Source organism: Phytophthora cinnamomi, assembly GCF_018691715.1.
Source record: "Phytophthora cinnamomi strain GKB4 chromosome Unknown Contig14, whole genome shotgun sequence".
Classification (NCBI taxonomy): Eukaryota; Oomycota; class Peronosporomycetes; order Peronosporales; family Peronosporaceae; genus Phytophthora; species Phytophthora cinnamomi.
In genome coordinates this window covers 2,424,262-2,439,914 of record NW_027150947.1, presented here as the reverse complement: position 1 = coordinate 2,439,914, position 15,653 = coordinate 2,424,262, and the positions used below count along the sequence as shown (strand labels likewise).

Below are 15,653 nucleotides of genomic sequence, written 5' to 3'. Positions count from 1 at the left end.
AACTACAACTCTTCTTTGGTTTTGGAGAACCACCCGGGCCCAGCAAGCGCACTACAGCTTGCTCGGTTTTGGCTGTTTGTCCTAGATGGTTAGGCGACGCCTTTAAGTACATCGTCCCCTGACCCTCACCGCTACTTCTTCCTGTCCGATGATGCCTTAGAAATTGAGATCGTCGTCACCGTCGTGGCCGAAGAGCAAATCCTCCTCGTCCTCTGACGAGAAGTGCCCGCTCTCTTCCACGAGCTGCACGTCTTGGTGCAGCTCCTCCCAGTACCCGTGCGATTGCTCAGCTTGCGATGCCGCTTCACGATCACCGTCTGCGTCGTTGGTGCTGAGAACATCTAGATCGCTGTCCTGATAAGCAGCGTGATTTGAGTGTGTCGAAGCCTGCCTCTGGTGAAGGTGGTTCACTGCTTCTTCCAGCCGTTGCAATGCTGTTTTCTCACTAGCTGGTCGCATAAGCGTATGCTCTTTCGGTTCACTTGTGGTTACCGCCCCATATCGTCGCTGAGCTTGGAGTAGAAGTCGCATGCAATCGAGTTGGCCATACGCCGCAGCAATTTGAGCTGGCGTCTCCCAGTCGCTGTTGACTAGCGTTGGATCTGCTCCGAGTGTCAGCAAATTTTGTGCCACTGCTGCGCGACCAGAGAATGCTGCCCAATGCAATGGAGTATCACCTCTTTCGTCGGCCACGTTCACAGTAGCTCCGTGTTGAACCAATCGAGCAATGATCGGGAGAGCTGCGGGTGATTCCACCGCGTAGTGCAGCGGAGACCGATGCAGGTCATCGAAGGCATCCACGTTCAAGCCCCCTCCCGGAGTCAGCAGGAACGCTGTCATGGCGGCATCGTGCGTCAGAACCGCAAGGTGCAGTGCAGTTCGGCCCTGGGCATCACCTTGCGCTTGGAGCATACGATTCCATTCGTAGTTCGCTTCGGTAGGAACGACGATCTGCTTCGCACACTCCACGAATCCCTTTTCGGCCAGGCAGTGCAGTGGATACCGCCCTGTGCTGTCTGGTGTGTGAAGTGAAAGTGCTATTGGCGCGAGAGTTGAAACAACCTCGATCGGGATGATGATCTCCGCGACTGAGTCTTTCATCATCAACTGCTGCAAGAAGCCACAGATTTCAACTTGATCATCTTCACACGCTCGGTGTAGTACGTTTTGACCTTTACGGTTGGTCTTCAAGATGTCAGCTCCGTGCTCAAGCAGCTTCTGCATGAATTCGAGATGACCTAGCGAGGCATATAACATTAGTGGTGTATCGCCGTTGCAGTCGACGGAATTCACGTCCAACTTGGCGTCGCAAGCGAGCAAGAACTCCAACATATCGGCACGAGCTCGGTAGTTTTCTTTGGAAAAGGAGAGCATGTGCAGCGCATTGCGCTGCATTTTCGGTTCAACCGCTGCTAGGTTGGCACCTCGTTGCTGAAGAAAAGTGGCGTCTTCCACCGATGCGTTTTCTACTGCAGTGAAGATTGTGACTTCTTTTTTGGCGCGTTGTGAAGGAGAAGACGGCGCAGATTTCCCAATCGGAGAGGACGGGACTGACTTCGCCACTGGAGACGGTGGCGACTTTGGGGGTTCCTCAAAAGTTGTGTCTATCTCCAAGAGCTGCTGGCGTCGATCTTGGGCGCGTTGTTGTGCCATTCCCCGCAGCAGTTTAACTGAATAAGGAAGTTCTATCTCTTCAACGTCGTGGTAACGCAGTTCAGGCCTCACGTTTTTGTGGTCTTGCGCGCAGACTGGGGACTGAAGGATCGGCACAGCGTCAGCCGCGATCTCCTGCAAGACTTGTTGAATATCAGACAGTGCATACTCTTCGCTTGGCTCGAACAACTGCAGCAATCTCCGTGTCAGTTGAGAATCGAATCGAAGCCGCAGAATCGCAGCGGCTTGGTTCGTCGTGTCAGTTCTCAAAAAGACAGACTTGGCTTCGCCACATTCCAGCCAGGCACTAGTCCTCTTGAAGTAGAAATGGAAGTGCTCGGTGTTAAGCTTCCGGTCGTCGTCACATTGTTCACTTGGTAAAGCGATATCACCCGCTCGTTGGAAGTAGATATGCAGCTGCTGTCGTTTTTGATACTCGCGAACGCACTTTTGAAGCACCGCCGCAACATCATGGAAGAACATGATCTGGTTCATGCTGCGGGTCAAAATGTGGGGAAGCTCTCGGTGGCTCCAATTATCAACTGTCATCTCCACACCAGCACGAGTAACATCCTCCTCTGGAATCTCCATCAGTTCTTGGTCATCTTCTGCAGGTTCTTCAATTTGAGGCTGGTCATCGACTGGTTCTTCACTAAGAGGTTTCTCGGCCGGCTCTTCATGCTCAACCACCACTTCCTTCTCTCCAACCTCCTTCTCGGATACATATTTGATATCTTGCAATCTCCTTCGCGAAGCTATAGCTCTTTGAATTCGCTTTGCCGCCAAAGAACGCTTAAGGACAAGAATTTTGCGTTCAAGAGCTTTCGTCTCTTCAATCATGCGAAGCTCATTATCCTTGACAACTGCACGTTTAACTTGTCGAACTCCACCGTGCCATCGACGCCAGCAAACCGGCAGTTTAGTCACGAGTACCGATACTGCCAGTCGATAGGCACGAACCTCTTCAGCGCGTTTTGCTTCCAATGCGTCTAAATAGTGCATCCGATACAGCTTCGCCTTCCACATTGCTTCGATTTTGGTCGCCGCACTATCTTGTCGTCGCATCTGAAGGTACTTCTTGACCGCACGCGCGATACATCTACCATACGTTCGGTGCTTGATGGTGTCTAGCTTCTCATCGCGTTCCTGTTCGTTTTGAAGTTTCGTAGCATCGGAGTGGAGTTGTTGTTCTGCTGTCGAGCTGTCAGCTGACTTTTGTTGGTTGGCACTGCCACTTTTCCCCCTGCTGTGTTGTTCACGCTGAAGATGATACCACCGTCGCCAGTTCTTTTGAATCTTAAGAGCACTTAAATTCTGCTTGTGCCGGAGACGCTCCTCGGCCAACCTCCGTCTGTGATGCGAGATTCTCCAGTGTCGCTGATTCTTGATAGAGCTTTCGTACTGCTCTTGACGAATGAATTCTCTTTCAAGCTCTTCTTTCTGTTCGTGATGCCACCTGAGCCAAAGCGTCTGAATTTTGAGCGCCGCCATGTATTGTTCATGCTGGATGCGCTCTCGCTCCATTTTGCGGCGATGCTGTCGTATGCCCCAGTTCCGCTGAATTTTCAACGAGCTCGCGTTTTGTGTCTGCTTTACACGTTCCAGCTCTTGCTGTTCGCTTTTGGCTATTTGCACCTGAGTATCATACTCGTTTCGAAGTCGTTCGTCTTCCAGCGCCAGACTCTCCTGCGCATTGCGTTCCTGTCTCAACCGAGTCAGTTCGTTTCGAGCAGATTTCACTGATTCCCACCTTTTCCAGGCTCGTTGAATCAATACCGCACTCATACGCTGAGCTTCCGCCTCAGCGCACGCTTTAGCGCGTTTTTCTTCTTCTTGGTTCCGTCGAAGACGTTGCTTCGTCCAATTCTGCTGAATTCGGAGCGCTATTGCACGCTCTTCCTTCTTTTGCTTTTCTTGTTCCGCTTTCGTTAGAGACCGCTGACGCCATCTTCTCCAAGCTCCCTGAATTCGAAGTGCAGATCGTAATACTCGTCGTTGGGTTTGCCTTTCCTTCCACCATCGACAGCAAGCACTTTGTATCTTTGCCGAGCTGAGTTGCTGTAGATGACGCTTTTGATCCTGCTCTTTTTCAAGTTGTCGCTTGTGCTTCCACCGACGCCAAAACTGCTGTATAAGTCCGGCAGCCAGCATTTGTGCGTCTCGTACGCGCGCTGCCTCCTTCTCCTTCTGCCACCTCTCCCAGCGCTTTTGTATTCGCCCTGCGCTTCGTTCTCGTCTCTGTTTCCACTGACACCACATCTTCCACAGTTTCTGAAGTTTTCGAGCACAGGCCTGTCGTAGAATCCGAAGGCGAGTCATCTCTCGCTCGGCTAATTTCCACTGGTGCCACTTCTTCCACGTCCTTTGTATCACGCGAGCGCTGGCATTACGCAAAATTCGGGTTCGTTCAGCCTTTTCTCGCTGTTGCATCTGCCATTTCATCCACCATTTTTGTATGCGAATAGCACTTGAGAGAAGAAGTTTTTGCTTTCTCTGAGCCCAACGTCTCCATGCTCGTTGAATTTTGCGTACGTTGGCCCGTAGTAGAATTGCTTCCAGATGTGCATTAAGCATCAGCTGTTGCTGGTGCTGGCGCTCCTGTTCGCTTCGTATCCATCGCCTCCAGGATCCTTGGATTTTGCGAGCGTTTGCTCGAGCTCGTATTGCTTCCAAATGAGCATGAAAAGCTAATAGCTGTTGACGTCTCCGCTCATATTCAAATTGAACCCACCGTCTCCATGCTGCTTGAATTTTACGCACGTGTGCTCGAACTCGTATCGCTTCAAGGTGCTCGTTAAATTCTAGCTGTTGTTGCTGTCTTCGGTCTCGCTCACGAATGGACCACTGTCTCCATGCACTTTGAATCTTGCGAACATTGGATCGAGTACGGATAACTTCCAGGTGTGCTTCGAAAACTAGTTGCTGCTGTTGCCTTCGGGCTCGCTCGCCTGTCACCCACCGTCGCCACACTACCTGAATTTTGCGTGCATTTGCTCTGACACGGACAGCTTCCAGGTGGGTTTCAAACGCTAATTGCTGTCGACATCGACGTTTTTGTTCACGTTGAACCCAATATCTCCACACACCCTGAATTTTGCGCGCATACGCTCGATCTCGTATCGCTTCCAGATGTGCCCGGAACACAAGCTGCTGCTCACGCCTCCGTTCTCGCTCACGCACTATCCACTTTCTCCAGGCATGTTGGATCTTACGTACGTTGGCTCGAACTCGTATCGCTTCCAGATGAACTTCAAATGCAGCTTGCTGTGCACGCCGCCGCTCGTTCTCACTCCGGACCCAGCGTCTCCATGCTTCCTGAATTTTGCGTACGTTTGCTCGGACTTGAATCGCTTCTAAATGCGCTTGAAACTCGAGTTGCTGTTCTCGCCTTCGCTCTCTTTCGCATGCAATCCAACGATGCCAACAACCTTGAATCTTACGAGCATGGGCTCGAATACATATCGCTTGCAAGTGAGTTTCGAATGTCCGTTGTTGCTGCAGCCTTCGCTCCTTTTCCCGAGTGGCCCAACGTCTCCACACTCCGTGAATTTTGCGTACACTGGCTCGTACTAGAATCGGGTGCAGGTATTCATCCAAGGCAAGCTGTTGCTGATTCCTTCGCTCTTGCCCATACTGAACCCAACGATTCCTCGCTTCAACGCGGATAGCCTCCAGGTGAGCTTTGAACGCCAATTGTCGCTGGCGTTGTCTCTCTCGCTCGTATACGATCCACCGCCTCCATACACCTTGAATCTTTCGCGTGCTGGCCCGTGCACGTATTGAATACAGATGTGCTTCAAACGCATGTTGCTGCTCCATCCTTCGGTCTCGCTCAGATTTCATCCACCGTCTCCAGACCACTTGAATTTTACGCACGTTGGTTCGAACACGGATGGCTTCTAGGTGAGCTTCAAACGCTTGTTGTTGTTGAATTCTTCGCTCTCGCTCACACACGACCCAGCATCTCCAAACTCCCTGGATTCGACGAACGTTAGCTCGAACACGTATCGCTTCAAGATGAGCCTCAAACGCTAGCTGCTGCTCGCGTCGCCGCAGCTGTATCCACTTTCGCCACCACGCTTGTATCTGCCGAGCTAATGCCTGACGCCGTCTAGCCAGCTCCAGCTGAGCTAGTTCCAGCTCTTCAGCTCGCTTTACGTATTGTTGATGGATCCATCGATGCCATACCCGCTGGATCTTTCGAGCAGAATTCATGCTACGCAAGTACTTCAGTCTCGTGTACTTGTGCTTCGTGGCCTTCTGCAAATTCAACACACCACCTAAGCCCTGCATAATGCCTTTACTGCTTTCGCTCTCGGACAGCAACTTGGCGGCGATTATAACTTGCACTACTTGTGCTCGAGTACGCTCAGCGTTAGCCTTCTCAAAGGCAGACTTTTGCTGCTGCTGAATCCGGATCAGTTCTACTGTTCGGTTGTTGCGGTGTTGGCTGATGCGCTGGTGTATGGTACTTGAAGCCTTTATCGAGGTAACCTCGCGGATCTTGGCTTCCATCTCGCGGCGCTGTCTGCGTTTTTCCTCCTCCAATTCGTGAGCTGCCGATTCACGGATCGCAGCTTTCTCCTTCGTGAGTTTTGACAACTGAACCTGCCCAGAAACCCATGAAGCTATCTGCTGCATACTGGCATCGATTCTGCTGCGTTCCAATGCCGCTGCTGCTCGCTGGGCCTCCTGCTCCTTGTCCACCTCCAATTCATATTTTGCTACTAGCAGAGCTTCCGATCGCGCCTCAAGTTCAGACACACGCTGCTGAAGATCGGATGCGACTGAACTTGCAGTTCGTCGTTGTTCCATTTGATCTTCACTAGACATGAATTCGACCTCAATCTTCTCCGCCTGCAGATAGGTTTGTTGTCGCAAAAGCAGGTGCCGCTCCCGCTCGGCTCGTCTACGTAGCACGCGACCGTCAACAAAAGCCTTGATCTTTTGTCGGGCAGCACGTTCTTGCGAAACTATTTCTCGGTTTTGGTGCGCTTGGACAACTTGACGATGGCGTGCATCGGTTTGCAAAGCTTGTCGAGTCATCCGATCAAGCTTACGCTCCAGCACCCGTACTTGGGTGCGGGTCTTCCCAGCGTACCTCTGAGCTTCCATTCCTAGTTTTTCTTTCGCGAATAACTCGTCCTGGAGCTGCATTTCATACTTTTTCTTCTCCAATTCAGCACACTGCAACTTCTTGTGAAGACAACACACCCTGAAGAACATTTGGAGCTTCAACGCGGCAAGTTTTCTTCGCCTCACCTCAACCGCTTGCTGCTGCTGCTGCACAACGCGTTCGTGGTGTGTAAGCAGCTGGAGTCTTTCCTCTTCAGAAGCTTTCCACTTGCGGTCAAGATCTGCCAGCCTTGTATTCATATCTGCGATGAGCTCACGGCGATGCTTCGAGTTGATCTTCATGCTCCTCTCCACATCTCGCTTCGCCTTTGTCCACTTCAACTGCTCCTTGAACAAAATTTTCTTTGCCATCTCTTGAGCTGCTTTCAATTTGCGGCGGAGTAAAACCTCCTTCACGAATCTCCGGATGTCTTTCAGAGCCCTCACTCTTCGCTCTTTTTCGCGAGCAAGTTTTTCCTCGCGTTGTTTTTGCTTCCTGGTTCGCAAGCGCTGCCGTCTCCACCACCGAACCAACTTTTCCTTCGCAAATTCTCGGATTCGCCGCCGCTGGGAAATGCCCACGTAGAATAATGCACGATAAAATGTCATGTGCACAACTCGAAAAACAGCTTTTCGTTGACTAACTTCATCGTTGTGACGATACACTCTCCAGTTCCGCTGTATTCGTGATGCTGCAAGGGATCGAAGGCGGTTTTTCTCGTCTATCTGAGCCTGCAACCGTCGCCGATAGTGGAGGCTAACGAATTGTCTGACTTTTCGCCTTGCAACAAGTCTGCGAACGACGACCCTCGCTCTCTGTTGCTCACATACAAACACTTTCCAGGATGCGAAGTTGCGGCGCAACATCTTCAGCTCGCGCTCCAGATACTTCGGGGCAATATCGACGACAACTGGTCGAGTTGTGGGCGATGAGTACCCCATCAACGATGAGAATGGCTGAGCCACCGACTGAATGTGGTCTTCCACCTCGCGCTGAGATACCCAATGGCTCATATCATACGCTGCTACCTGAATGTCTCGACAGAGTGCGAAGATGCGGTTAAACTCAGAAGGCTCGCTTTCATCATCACCTTGATAGCTGGTAGTTGTCGAGATATCACTGCGAGATGAAACGGGTGGCGCTTGTGTATCCGTGTCACTCCGAATTGAGCTAGATGAATAAGGTAGTTCTTGATCGTCAACCACAACTTCCTCCGGACCGACATCATCTAATGATGGATGTTCGTCCCCCAAAGATCGATAGGTGCTGAGTTTGGTAGAATCAATATCTGTTCGATTTTCTGACTCTCGCTCTTCACGACCAGAGAATGCGTTGTCTCTCCAAGTACTTGGCAGAAGACTCAATGCCATAGCAATATTCGATATAGCTGTGCTTGATGAGTACGCGTACTCATCGTCTTCTGGCTCAGGAGCCTCCGCTCTTTGTTCGACACTTTCCAGCTCACTTGTAACATTTTCCATCGACAGAGTTAATTCATTTAGCGTGGACCGGCCGGTTGATGCAGGGGATACGTTGACGCTCAACACTGTTGTTGATGCACTCGGTAAGGCAATATTTTCAGCAAACGCAGTTTCATGTTCATCCGTTCTGCTTGATATCACACTCTCATAATCATTTGGTGGTATAGCCTCCTCGGGTTTTAACACTTCATCATCTAACGCTGAATCCGTGCTCGACAACGTGAAGTTAGGAAGCATTTGAAGTGCCATAGCAATACTGGATAATGCCTCATTGGACGAGTATTCGAAGTCGCAATCGTATCCGTCGTCAGTGCCCGCCATGACGTTAGCGTTAGCTTCCAATTCATGTTCGAATTCAGTACTTGGTGTTGCCACGATATCGACGACACCACTCAATCCTTCATCAGTTATGTCACGTGAGGAATCTACAACAGAGCGTGAAGAAACGTGCTGTTCAGCTGTAACAGTACTCAATCGAACTAGATCGGTGCAGCTGGCAAAGTCGTCAAGTTCCCTAGATTCCGGGAGATTGTTCTCCATAGGGTCGGTAGCAGGGTTGAGTTCACCGGTTTTGGGCATGCAACCGTCTTCTCGCTCAATTAGAACGGACGGTCTCCTTGCACTTACAAGATTCGTGGACTCGTCTTGATAAACCTGCACCGCTTCATCTCGCATACGCCGTGTGAGAGCATTTACTTCTGATCGTCCCGATGTTGGCATATCCTGTTTTCGAGAAACAGCCAGCGATGGTGTGCTGCGCTCACTTATCTGAGTTCCAGAATCGATGAAGGATTTACGGCTGTCAGGCTTTTCGGTGACCTTGCTGCTTCTCCTTTTCGATGCCGCCCGCTCGGAATCGGTGCTTCTGCAAGACGATTTGGCTATTGCCGACATATCGAGCACGGGTGGTGGTAAAACCGAACGAGTAATTTCCACTTCGGCACTTCCTTCATTCCCAACAGAATCGTTCTCGGCAAGTATGTTTCGTGCGGACGGTGGGGTGCTAGAAGCTGGTAGAGGAGTATTAGGAGTGGTGGATACCGTCCTCGCAGGGAGAGACTCAAGCGAGGTTGGCATTGGTATCCATACCGACGACGGTCGTCGAGTGTCTTCCTCTTTCTTTGTCGAACTTCGAGATGCATCATTGGAAGGCTTGGGCGACGACGATTGTCGGTGAGGTGTATTCTGTGCAGAAGCTGCCGAGAGTGTAGACTGGGGTTCAGGTGCAACAGGAGCCTTCGGTATTGGTGAGCCCGCCCACGCTTCAACCACAGGTATCCCACGAGGAGGGCCATAGTCACTTGATTGAGATACTTGAGAGTCCTGACGATCCAGCTGGTGTATCCTTTCGTCTTCAAACGTGCCGTACCCATACGACGCATTATCCACTCCGCGGGGTTGATGCAAATATCTCTTGCTGTCGATTTGCGATTGCAAATATCTCGGGATCATTCGAACAGCATTGAACCGCGTTTCAAGGTCCATCAAATGCAGTAATGCTGCTGCCACACGCTCTGCTGGTAGAATTTGCCATCCCGGAAGGTATCGTTGAGTTTGCAGCGCAAATGTCTCCAGCTTTTGCTTTAATAGCCGCAAGAGAGACGAAGGGGTCGACGCAGCAGAGCAAAATAAAATGCCGGACGTGGCACTCTGATGACAGGAACAAAGCAGTACCTCTGACGAATCCAACGATAATCCGTCTACGAATGGGTTGCGCGTCAAGTTCACCTCAAAGTCCTCGAAAAAGCGCTGGAGTTGTGGCGAGCAAGCCAGAAAATCCGAGTCGGACGTCATCTGCAGCAAATACCCGAAGAAATCTTGCTCCAAAACTTCATGCTCGACACTAACACCCACAATGTTAGAGTCTCCCAGCTCTCCGCTCAAATACACCACCGCTTCAACAACTGCAAGAGACAAACTTCGCATCCTGTTCAGCAGCTTCACCACTCGTTGCGGCACATTCTTCTCCACGTGAGATGCTCGATGCAACGGCAATACACCCATGATCTCTTGCTGTAAGTGAGCGAGTACCTGGTCGCGTACATGCATGTTCTGCCGGATTGACTCCATGACGAGATGTGCTGGTGATTGCTGCATGGTGGGCGAACGGATTGCACGCCGCGTGGAGCCACCACTGCCCCTTTGAGGAGATTGCTTCTGGTGGGGTGTTGAGTCGTTTCGAGTGACCAGCACCTGCTGCTTCAACTTGTATGGACTTGACAGCCTCTTGGCATTAAGCTGCTGCATCTGACGCTCCGTGAGTGGCTTGGGCACTGCACCTTGAGGATTCCTTGACTGCAAGCGCTGTCTTGGTTCGGCCACGTAGTCACTGTGCTGGAGATGTCGACTGTCTCCGGCGTAAGTTGATCTCCTATCTGGAGTAGGATACCACGGCGCGCGATGTTGCTCAATTCCAGCTTGCAGGCTGCCTTGATACAGCGAGTCATCCAGTTCTAACTCCACCAAAAGTCGTTGCTGATCGTGGCGTCGACGCCCGTCGAAGTCCGTCGTTCTGCGCTGCGCGGGAGCTCTTCCATCTCGGCCGAAGGTCCGATCACCCATACTACCCTTTATATATAGGCAAAAATTGCCGAATGCTGCTCTCGCCCATGAAGCTCCTTCGTCGCTTGAAACGTTTCGTGAAAGCGTTTCGGGGCCTTCGCAATACCTGCGCAAAAACTATCAAGATGAAGCCAACAACGAAGCGGTAGAAAGCTAGCCGCGAAGGCTAGATCTGATAGCTGTCTTTAGTTTTAGCGGAGACAATGTTAGTTCCAGTTGTGTCTAGATAAGCATGTCGTCATCCTCCTCTTCATCACCGTTGGTTACAGTCGTGAGGCCCTGGGCTCGGTACAAGTCGGCAATCTAGCATGACAATCGAATACACCAACGATTAGCTAGCTACCCAATAGCATACGGTAAGCAATGACAGTCAAGTCGTACCTGAGAAGAGTTGGTCGCCTGCGTGGTATCCTTGTCGTCACGGATGCGGATGAAGCGAGGGAAGCGCAGCGAGATACCCTTGTCCTTCGCCACGAGGCCGATGGCTGCCGTGTACTTGGGCGAAATCGAAAGGTCAGCACCTAAGATTTCCCACACGCAGCTAGCCTCGAACCAGACGTCAGGCTTGATTCCTTCGCCGATAGCATAGTCGCTAGGTGGCTTGTCCACCACCTTCTCCTTCAGTTGGTCGTAGAACTGCTTGAGCACTTCATCCGACAAGCCAGTGCCCAGCTTCGTAATGGGCTGGAACATCTCGGTGTCCGGATCATAGCATGCAAGCAAGTACGCGCCGTAGACACCAGTACGCTTGCCCCGACCGTGGAACGCACCGATCGGGACCAGATCAGCAGAGTCACCAATGCCATCGAGATAATCCTTCTTCAATTTGAGCCATTTGTGTGAACGGTTCGCAGGTTCATAGGTTGCCTCCTTCTCGAGAGTCTTCACCATCAAACCCTCGCAGTTCTCACGCACGGCTTCCTCCAGGAACGTGCGCACCTTATCCACGGCTTCATCCATTGCCTCGGGGTTATTCTTCACATCAACGCAATCCTCTACGTCCAATGATGTAGCGAATTCGAAGTTGCCCGGCTTCACCTCAAACATATCCCGAAGCTTCTCACGGCGTTGTGCGAGCGGAGTGGAGAGGAACGACTCACCGTTCAAGAACAGCAAGTCAAACGCGTAGATACACACAGGCACCTTAATGTCTTCCACTTTTACGTTCTGCAGGTAGGGCAAATAGGCGTAGGAACGGTTAGTAAGTGCAAAGTACATCATTAGAACTCGATGCCGTACCTTTCGGGAGCGCGTGCTCAGAATCTGGAATGGCAGGCGCTTGTTGGTGGCACGATCCACAGCCACCACCTCTGCGTCGACGATGCAGCTTTTGACAATACCCTTCTTCTTGGTAGCTTCTGAGATGGCCAACTTGACGTCTGGGAAACGCTCCGTGGAGTTTTCGAAGTTACGCGAGAAGATGGCAATTTCTCCGTTCGGGAGGATGTGGATTTGGGCACGCTCACCGTCGTACTTGTACTCACACGTGAACGGTTTGCCTTCAAAGCGATCAAAGACCATTGCGTATGCCTTTGTCGGTCGCGCAAGCATCGGTGACACCGGTGTACCTGGAGTCAGCACACATTTCTCGGCGACCTTGGCGAAGTCCTTTACACGAAGGAAAGGGGCACTAGGCACCTCCTTCTGGACTTCATAGAACGCAGCAACGAGAGCGTTGTAGCTGGGACACTCAGCGAAAGCCTTCTTGACGAAGGCAAGAGCCTCTTGCTGCTTTTCCTTGTCTTTGTAGGTCTTGTCCGTCATGAACGCGTACGTCAGCCCCATCAGAATTGACTTCTCTGCCAGACCGATTCGAAGTTTACCCTGGAGTCCACGAATGATGTACTTGGCTCCTTCGGCAGACTGCGCGCCGTTGGCTTGAGATTTCTTCTCCTTCTCGCACTTCACCAACAGGCCCTTGATGATGGAGCACTTCTGCTGCTGCGAGTTGTTTCCTGTCATCTTGGCAATCTTGACGAACTGGTTGTACACATGCTGGACGGTGAGTCCGCTGCCTTTAGACGCTGCGGGTTTCATGGACGCGAACGAGAGCGTTTTCTGCTTGGACCGCGCATTCTGGGCAACCTTACCGAGGTCACCCTCTTTGTGGTACATCTCCTTGATGAACTTGAGGTTTGCGCCCGTAGCCTCACCAATGGCCTTCATCAGGATAGCATCGCCAATACCGATCTTGAGGTTCTCGAAAGGCGGGGCCAGGTCGACACACACGCACAGGTAGATACAAGCCAGCAGGTCATCAGGTGAACGCCGGATGACGTCGCGGAAGAACGCCGTGAGCAGATCCTGGATGACAAGACGGCCCGTGACCTCCTCGATCTTCGCGAACAAGTGCGCCAGAGCGAAGTACGGGGTTTCCCGGGGTTCATCGCTTTCATCGTCTTGGGTTTCACTAGCATCAGTCTTCGCCTTCGGTTCCAGGTCATCCGTAATTTTCTTCTCTTTCTTGGCGTCGGCCGGGGCTGCCTTTGCCTTGCTGTTTTTGCTAGACACTGGCGAGAAAAAGCTGGCCTTCGTGCCAGCAGGCGACGTCGCTTTTTCTTTCTTCGTCTCCGTCTGCTTCACCTCCTTTTTCTCTTTCTTCTCCTTCTCCACCTCCTGTTTCACCTCTTTCTTTGTCTGTTGCTTTGGCTTGACCTCTTCCACTTCTTCCACCTCTTCAACTTCATCCTCGTCGTCCTCCTCCTTCGGACTAGGCGGCTTCACCGTCTTCTTCTTTTTCTCCTCCTTCTTGGGGCTCTTGGCTTTCACCGGCTTCTTCGTCTCCTTCTTCTTCGGACTCTTGGCCTTCTCAGGCGTCGACGCCGGCGACGTCATGTCAATCACCTCGTCCTGCTTGGTCTTCGCCGTCTTCTTGTCCGTCGACATGGGCAGCTCCAAGTCGCTGTCCTCGTCCTCGTCCTCCACGACGCGCTGACGCAGGCGACGACGGCCAGCTAGCAACGACAAAAAGAAAATAAACAAAATAGTCAGTCAGCCTCCAACTTTCTCCTCCTTCACCAATAAAAAAGAGAAAATCCACGTACGCTTCGTCTTGCTCTTGACAACCTCCTCTTCCTCTTCCTCTTCTTCTTCTTCTTCTTCTTCTTCTTCTTCTTCTTCTTCTTCTGCGCCCGGCATCTCAATGTCCTCCGGTTCCTCCTCCACGTGCTCCTCCTTCTCTTCTTCTTCCTCTTCTTTTTCTTTCATCTTCTCCTTCTCTTCTCTCTTCTTCTCTTGTTTCTCCTCCTTCTTGGGCTTCTTCACGGGCTTGGGCGGCGCCTCAACGGATTTCTCGACGTCGTCGTCGTCCGCAGCCTTGCGCTTCTTGGCTGGCGGCGGCGTGGACGCCCCCGCGCCGAAGAACGACCTAAATAATAAATAAAAAATAAAAAGGTTACACTCCTGTATTTATTTATCCATCCAAAGGGGTTACGCTACGCTACGCACATGATGGAGCGCTGCGTCTTGGGCGCTGCTACATGTCGCAACCACCAGCACCATGTCAGCTCGTGTATCTACCCACAGAGTACCCCATATAACCCCATACGCACCTTTCTTCCCCATAACCACCAGTCACTCCCAACACCTGCAGCTTTTTTTTTCGCTACTGAAGCAGCAATTGGCGCGCTGAAAAGTGTACCCAACATACCCCACCATACCCCCATCAAAAAAAATGTAGCCAAAAAAGCAGGTTACTTTTGTTTTTGGCGGGAAAACATTTCCAAAAGGGTTACACCGTGACGATCTTCCAGCAGCGACCGTAACCTCCATGACCCGCACGCTGCTGGCGCTGGTGCCGGCGGAGCTGCCGGCCGCCGCCGGCCTCTCTCGCTTCCACGCGGACGCCACCGACGCGCCGCTGCTGTCCGTGGTGCGCTGGGCCTCGCGCGGCGCCGCGCGCACGCGGCAACTGGCGCTGAGCCGCGACCGGCGGCGGCTGCTGGAGCTGCAGCGCGTGGAGGACGCGCGCAGCTGGTTCGTGGGCGGCCGCGTGCTGCAGAGCGGCGCGCTCACGCTCTTCTCGCCGCTGGACGCGCTGTTCGTGCTGCTGGACGCGGCGTGGGCGCATCGCGCGCGCTTCTCGTCCCTCTACGACCTGCTGGCGCGCAGCGGCAACACGTGGCTGCTGCAGCTCGAGACGCTCACGCCCGAGGCCGTGGAGCGCCTGTGCGACGTGCAGCGCGTGGGCGGCGAGCAAGAAGTGGACGACATGTACGTCAAGGCCAGCGAGGAGAAGGTTACGCGCTGGTTACGCGCCAAGGTGGAGCGCGCGGCTGCCGTGCTGGCCAATCAGGAGGCGCAGGCCAACGCTATTATGGCTACACAGGCGGCGGCGGTGGAGGAGCAGGTGAATCTGCCTGGAGTGGAGAAGAAGAGTAACCAGGAGGGTACGCAGGGGGTTACGCAGGAAGATGTGGTGCGCCACTACCGACAAGCCATCGACGTGGTGGGGGACTACCTCCCCACTGAGTGGATCGACCTACTGTGCAAGGAATTCGGGTAGGTTTGGGTAGAGTGGAGGGTAGAGTGAGGTAGAGTGGGGTAGTATGTTGATGCTCGGTGTTTTCTTGTTGTTGTTGTGTAGGGTGGAGAAGCAGGTGGAGGTGAAGGTGGTGCCCAAGGCGGCGGAGGGCGGACCACTGGACACGTTCAAGCGCTTCGATCGGCGCCAGACGCCGGAAAACACGGCCAAGCGCCCCACGCCCTCGAGCGCCGGGGCGGCCAAGAAGAAGAGCAAGCTGGCCAACGTGGATCGCACGGGCATGAAGTCGCTCACGTCCTTCTTCGGCAAGAAGTAAGCGGGTGGGGGCAAGGTGGTGGATGCATTAAACCAATATATA

General features: G+C 52.5%; 3 protein-coding genes across 4 annotated transcripts; 1 reads left to right on the top strand and 2 right to left on the bottom strand.

Moving 5' to 3' along the window:
* Positions 1-156: 156 nt before the first annotated feature.
* On the bottom strand, positions 157-7,140 carry IUM83_01466 (putative DNA ligase; the record flags this gene model as incomplete). The annotated part of the gene is made up of 4 exons (XM_067925322.1): positions 157-2,364; positions 5,842-6,562; positions 6,755-6,840; positions 6,916-7,140. The coding sequence occupies 4 exons, from the start codon at positions 7,138-7,140 to the stop codon at positions 157-159; spliced, it is 3,240 nt and encodes a 1,079-aa protein (XP_067797159.1).
* A 3,894-nt stretch (positions 7,141-11,034) lies between these two features.
* Positions 11,035-14,376, bottom strand: IUM83_01465 (DNA ligase; the record flags this gene model as incomplete). 2 transcript variants are annotated; one of them, XM_067925321.1, is made up of 6 exons in its annotated part: positions 11,035-11,115; positions 11,194-11,979; positions 12,052-13,766; positions 13,857-14,179; positions 14,260-14,287; positions 14,364-14,376. In XM_067925321.1, the coding sequence occupies 6 exons, from the start codon at positions 14,374-14,376 to the stop codon at positions 11,035-11,037; spliced, it is 2,946 nt and encodes a 981-aa protein (XP_067797424.1). The 2 variants fall into 2 exon arrangements, with proteins under 2 accessions (XP_067797424.1, XP_067797423.1); XM_067925320.1 differs by having other exon boundaries at positions 14,260-14,284.
* Positions 14,377-14,581: 205 nt separating this feature from the next.
* Positions 14,582-15,611, top strand: IUM83_01464 (Ribonuclease H2 subunit B; the record flags this gene model as incomplete). Its single annotated transcript, XM_067925319.1, has 2 exons — positions 14,582-15,312; positions 15,398-15,611. 2 exons carry the CDS (start codon positions 14,582-14,584, stop codon positions 15,609-15,611), a joined length of 945 nt encoding a protein of 314 aa, XP_067797160.1.
* Positions 15,612-15,653: the final 42 nt, after the last annotated feature.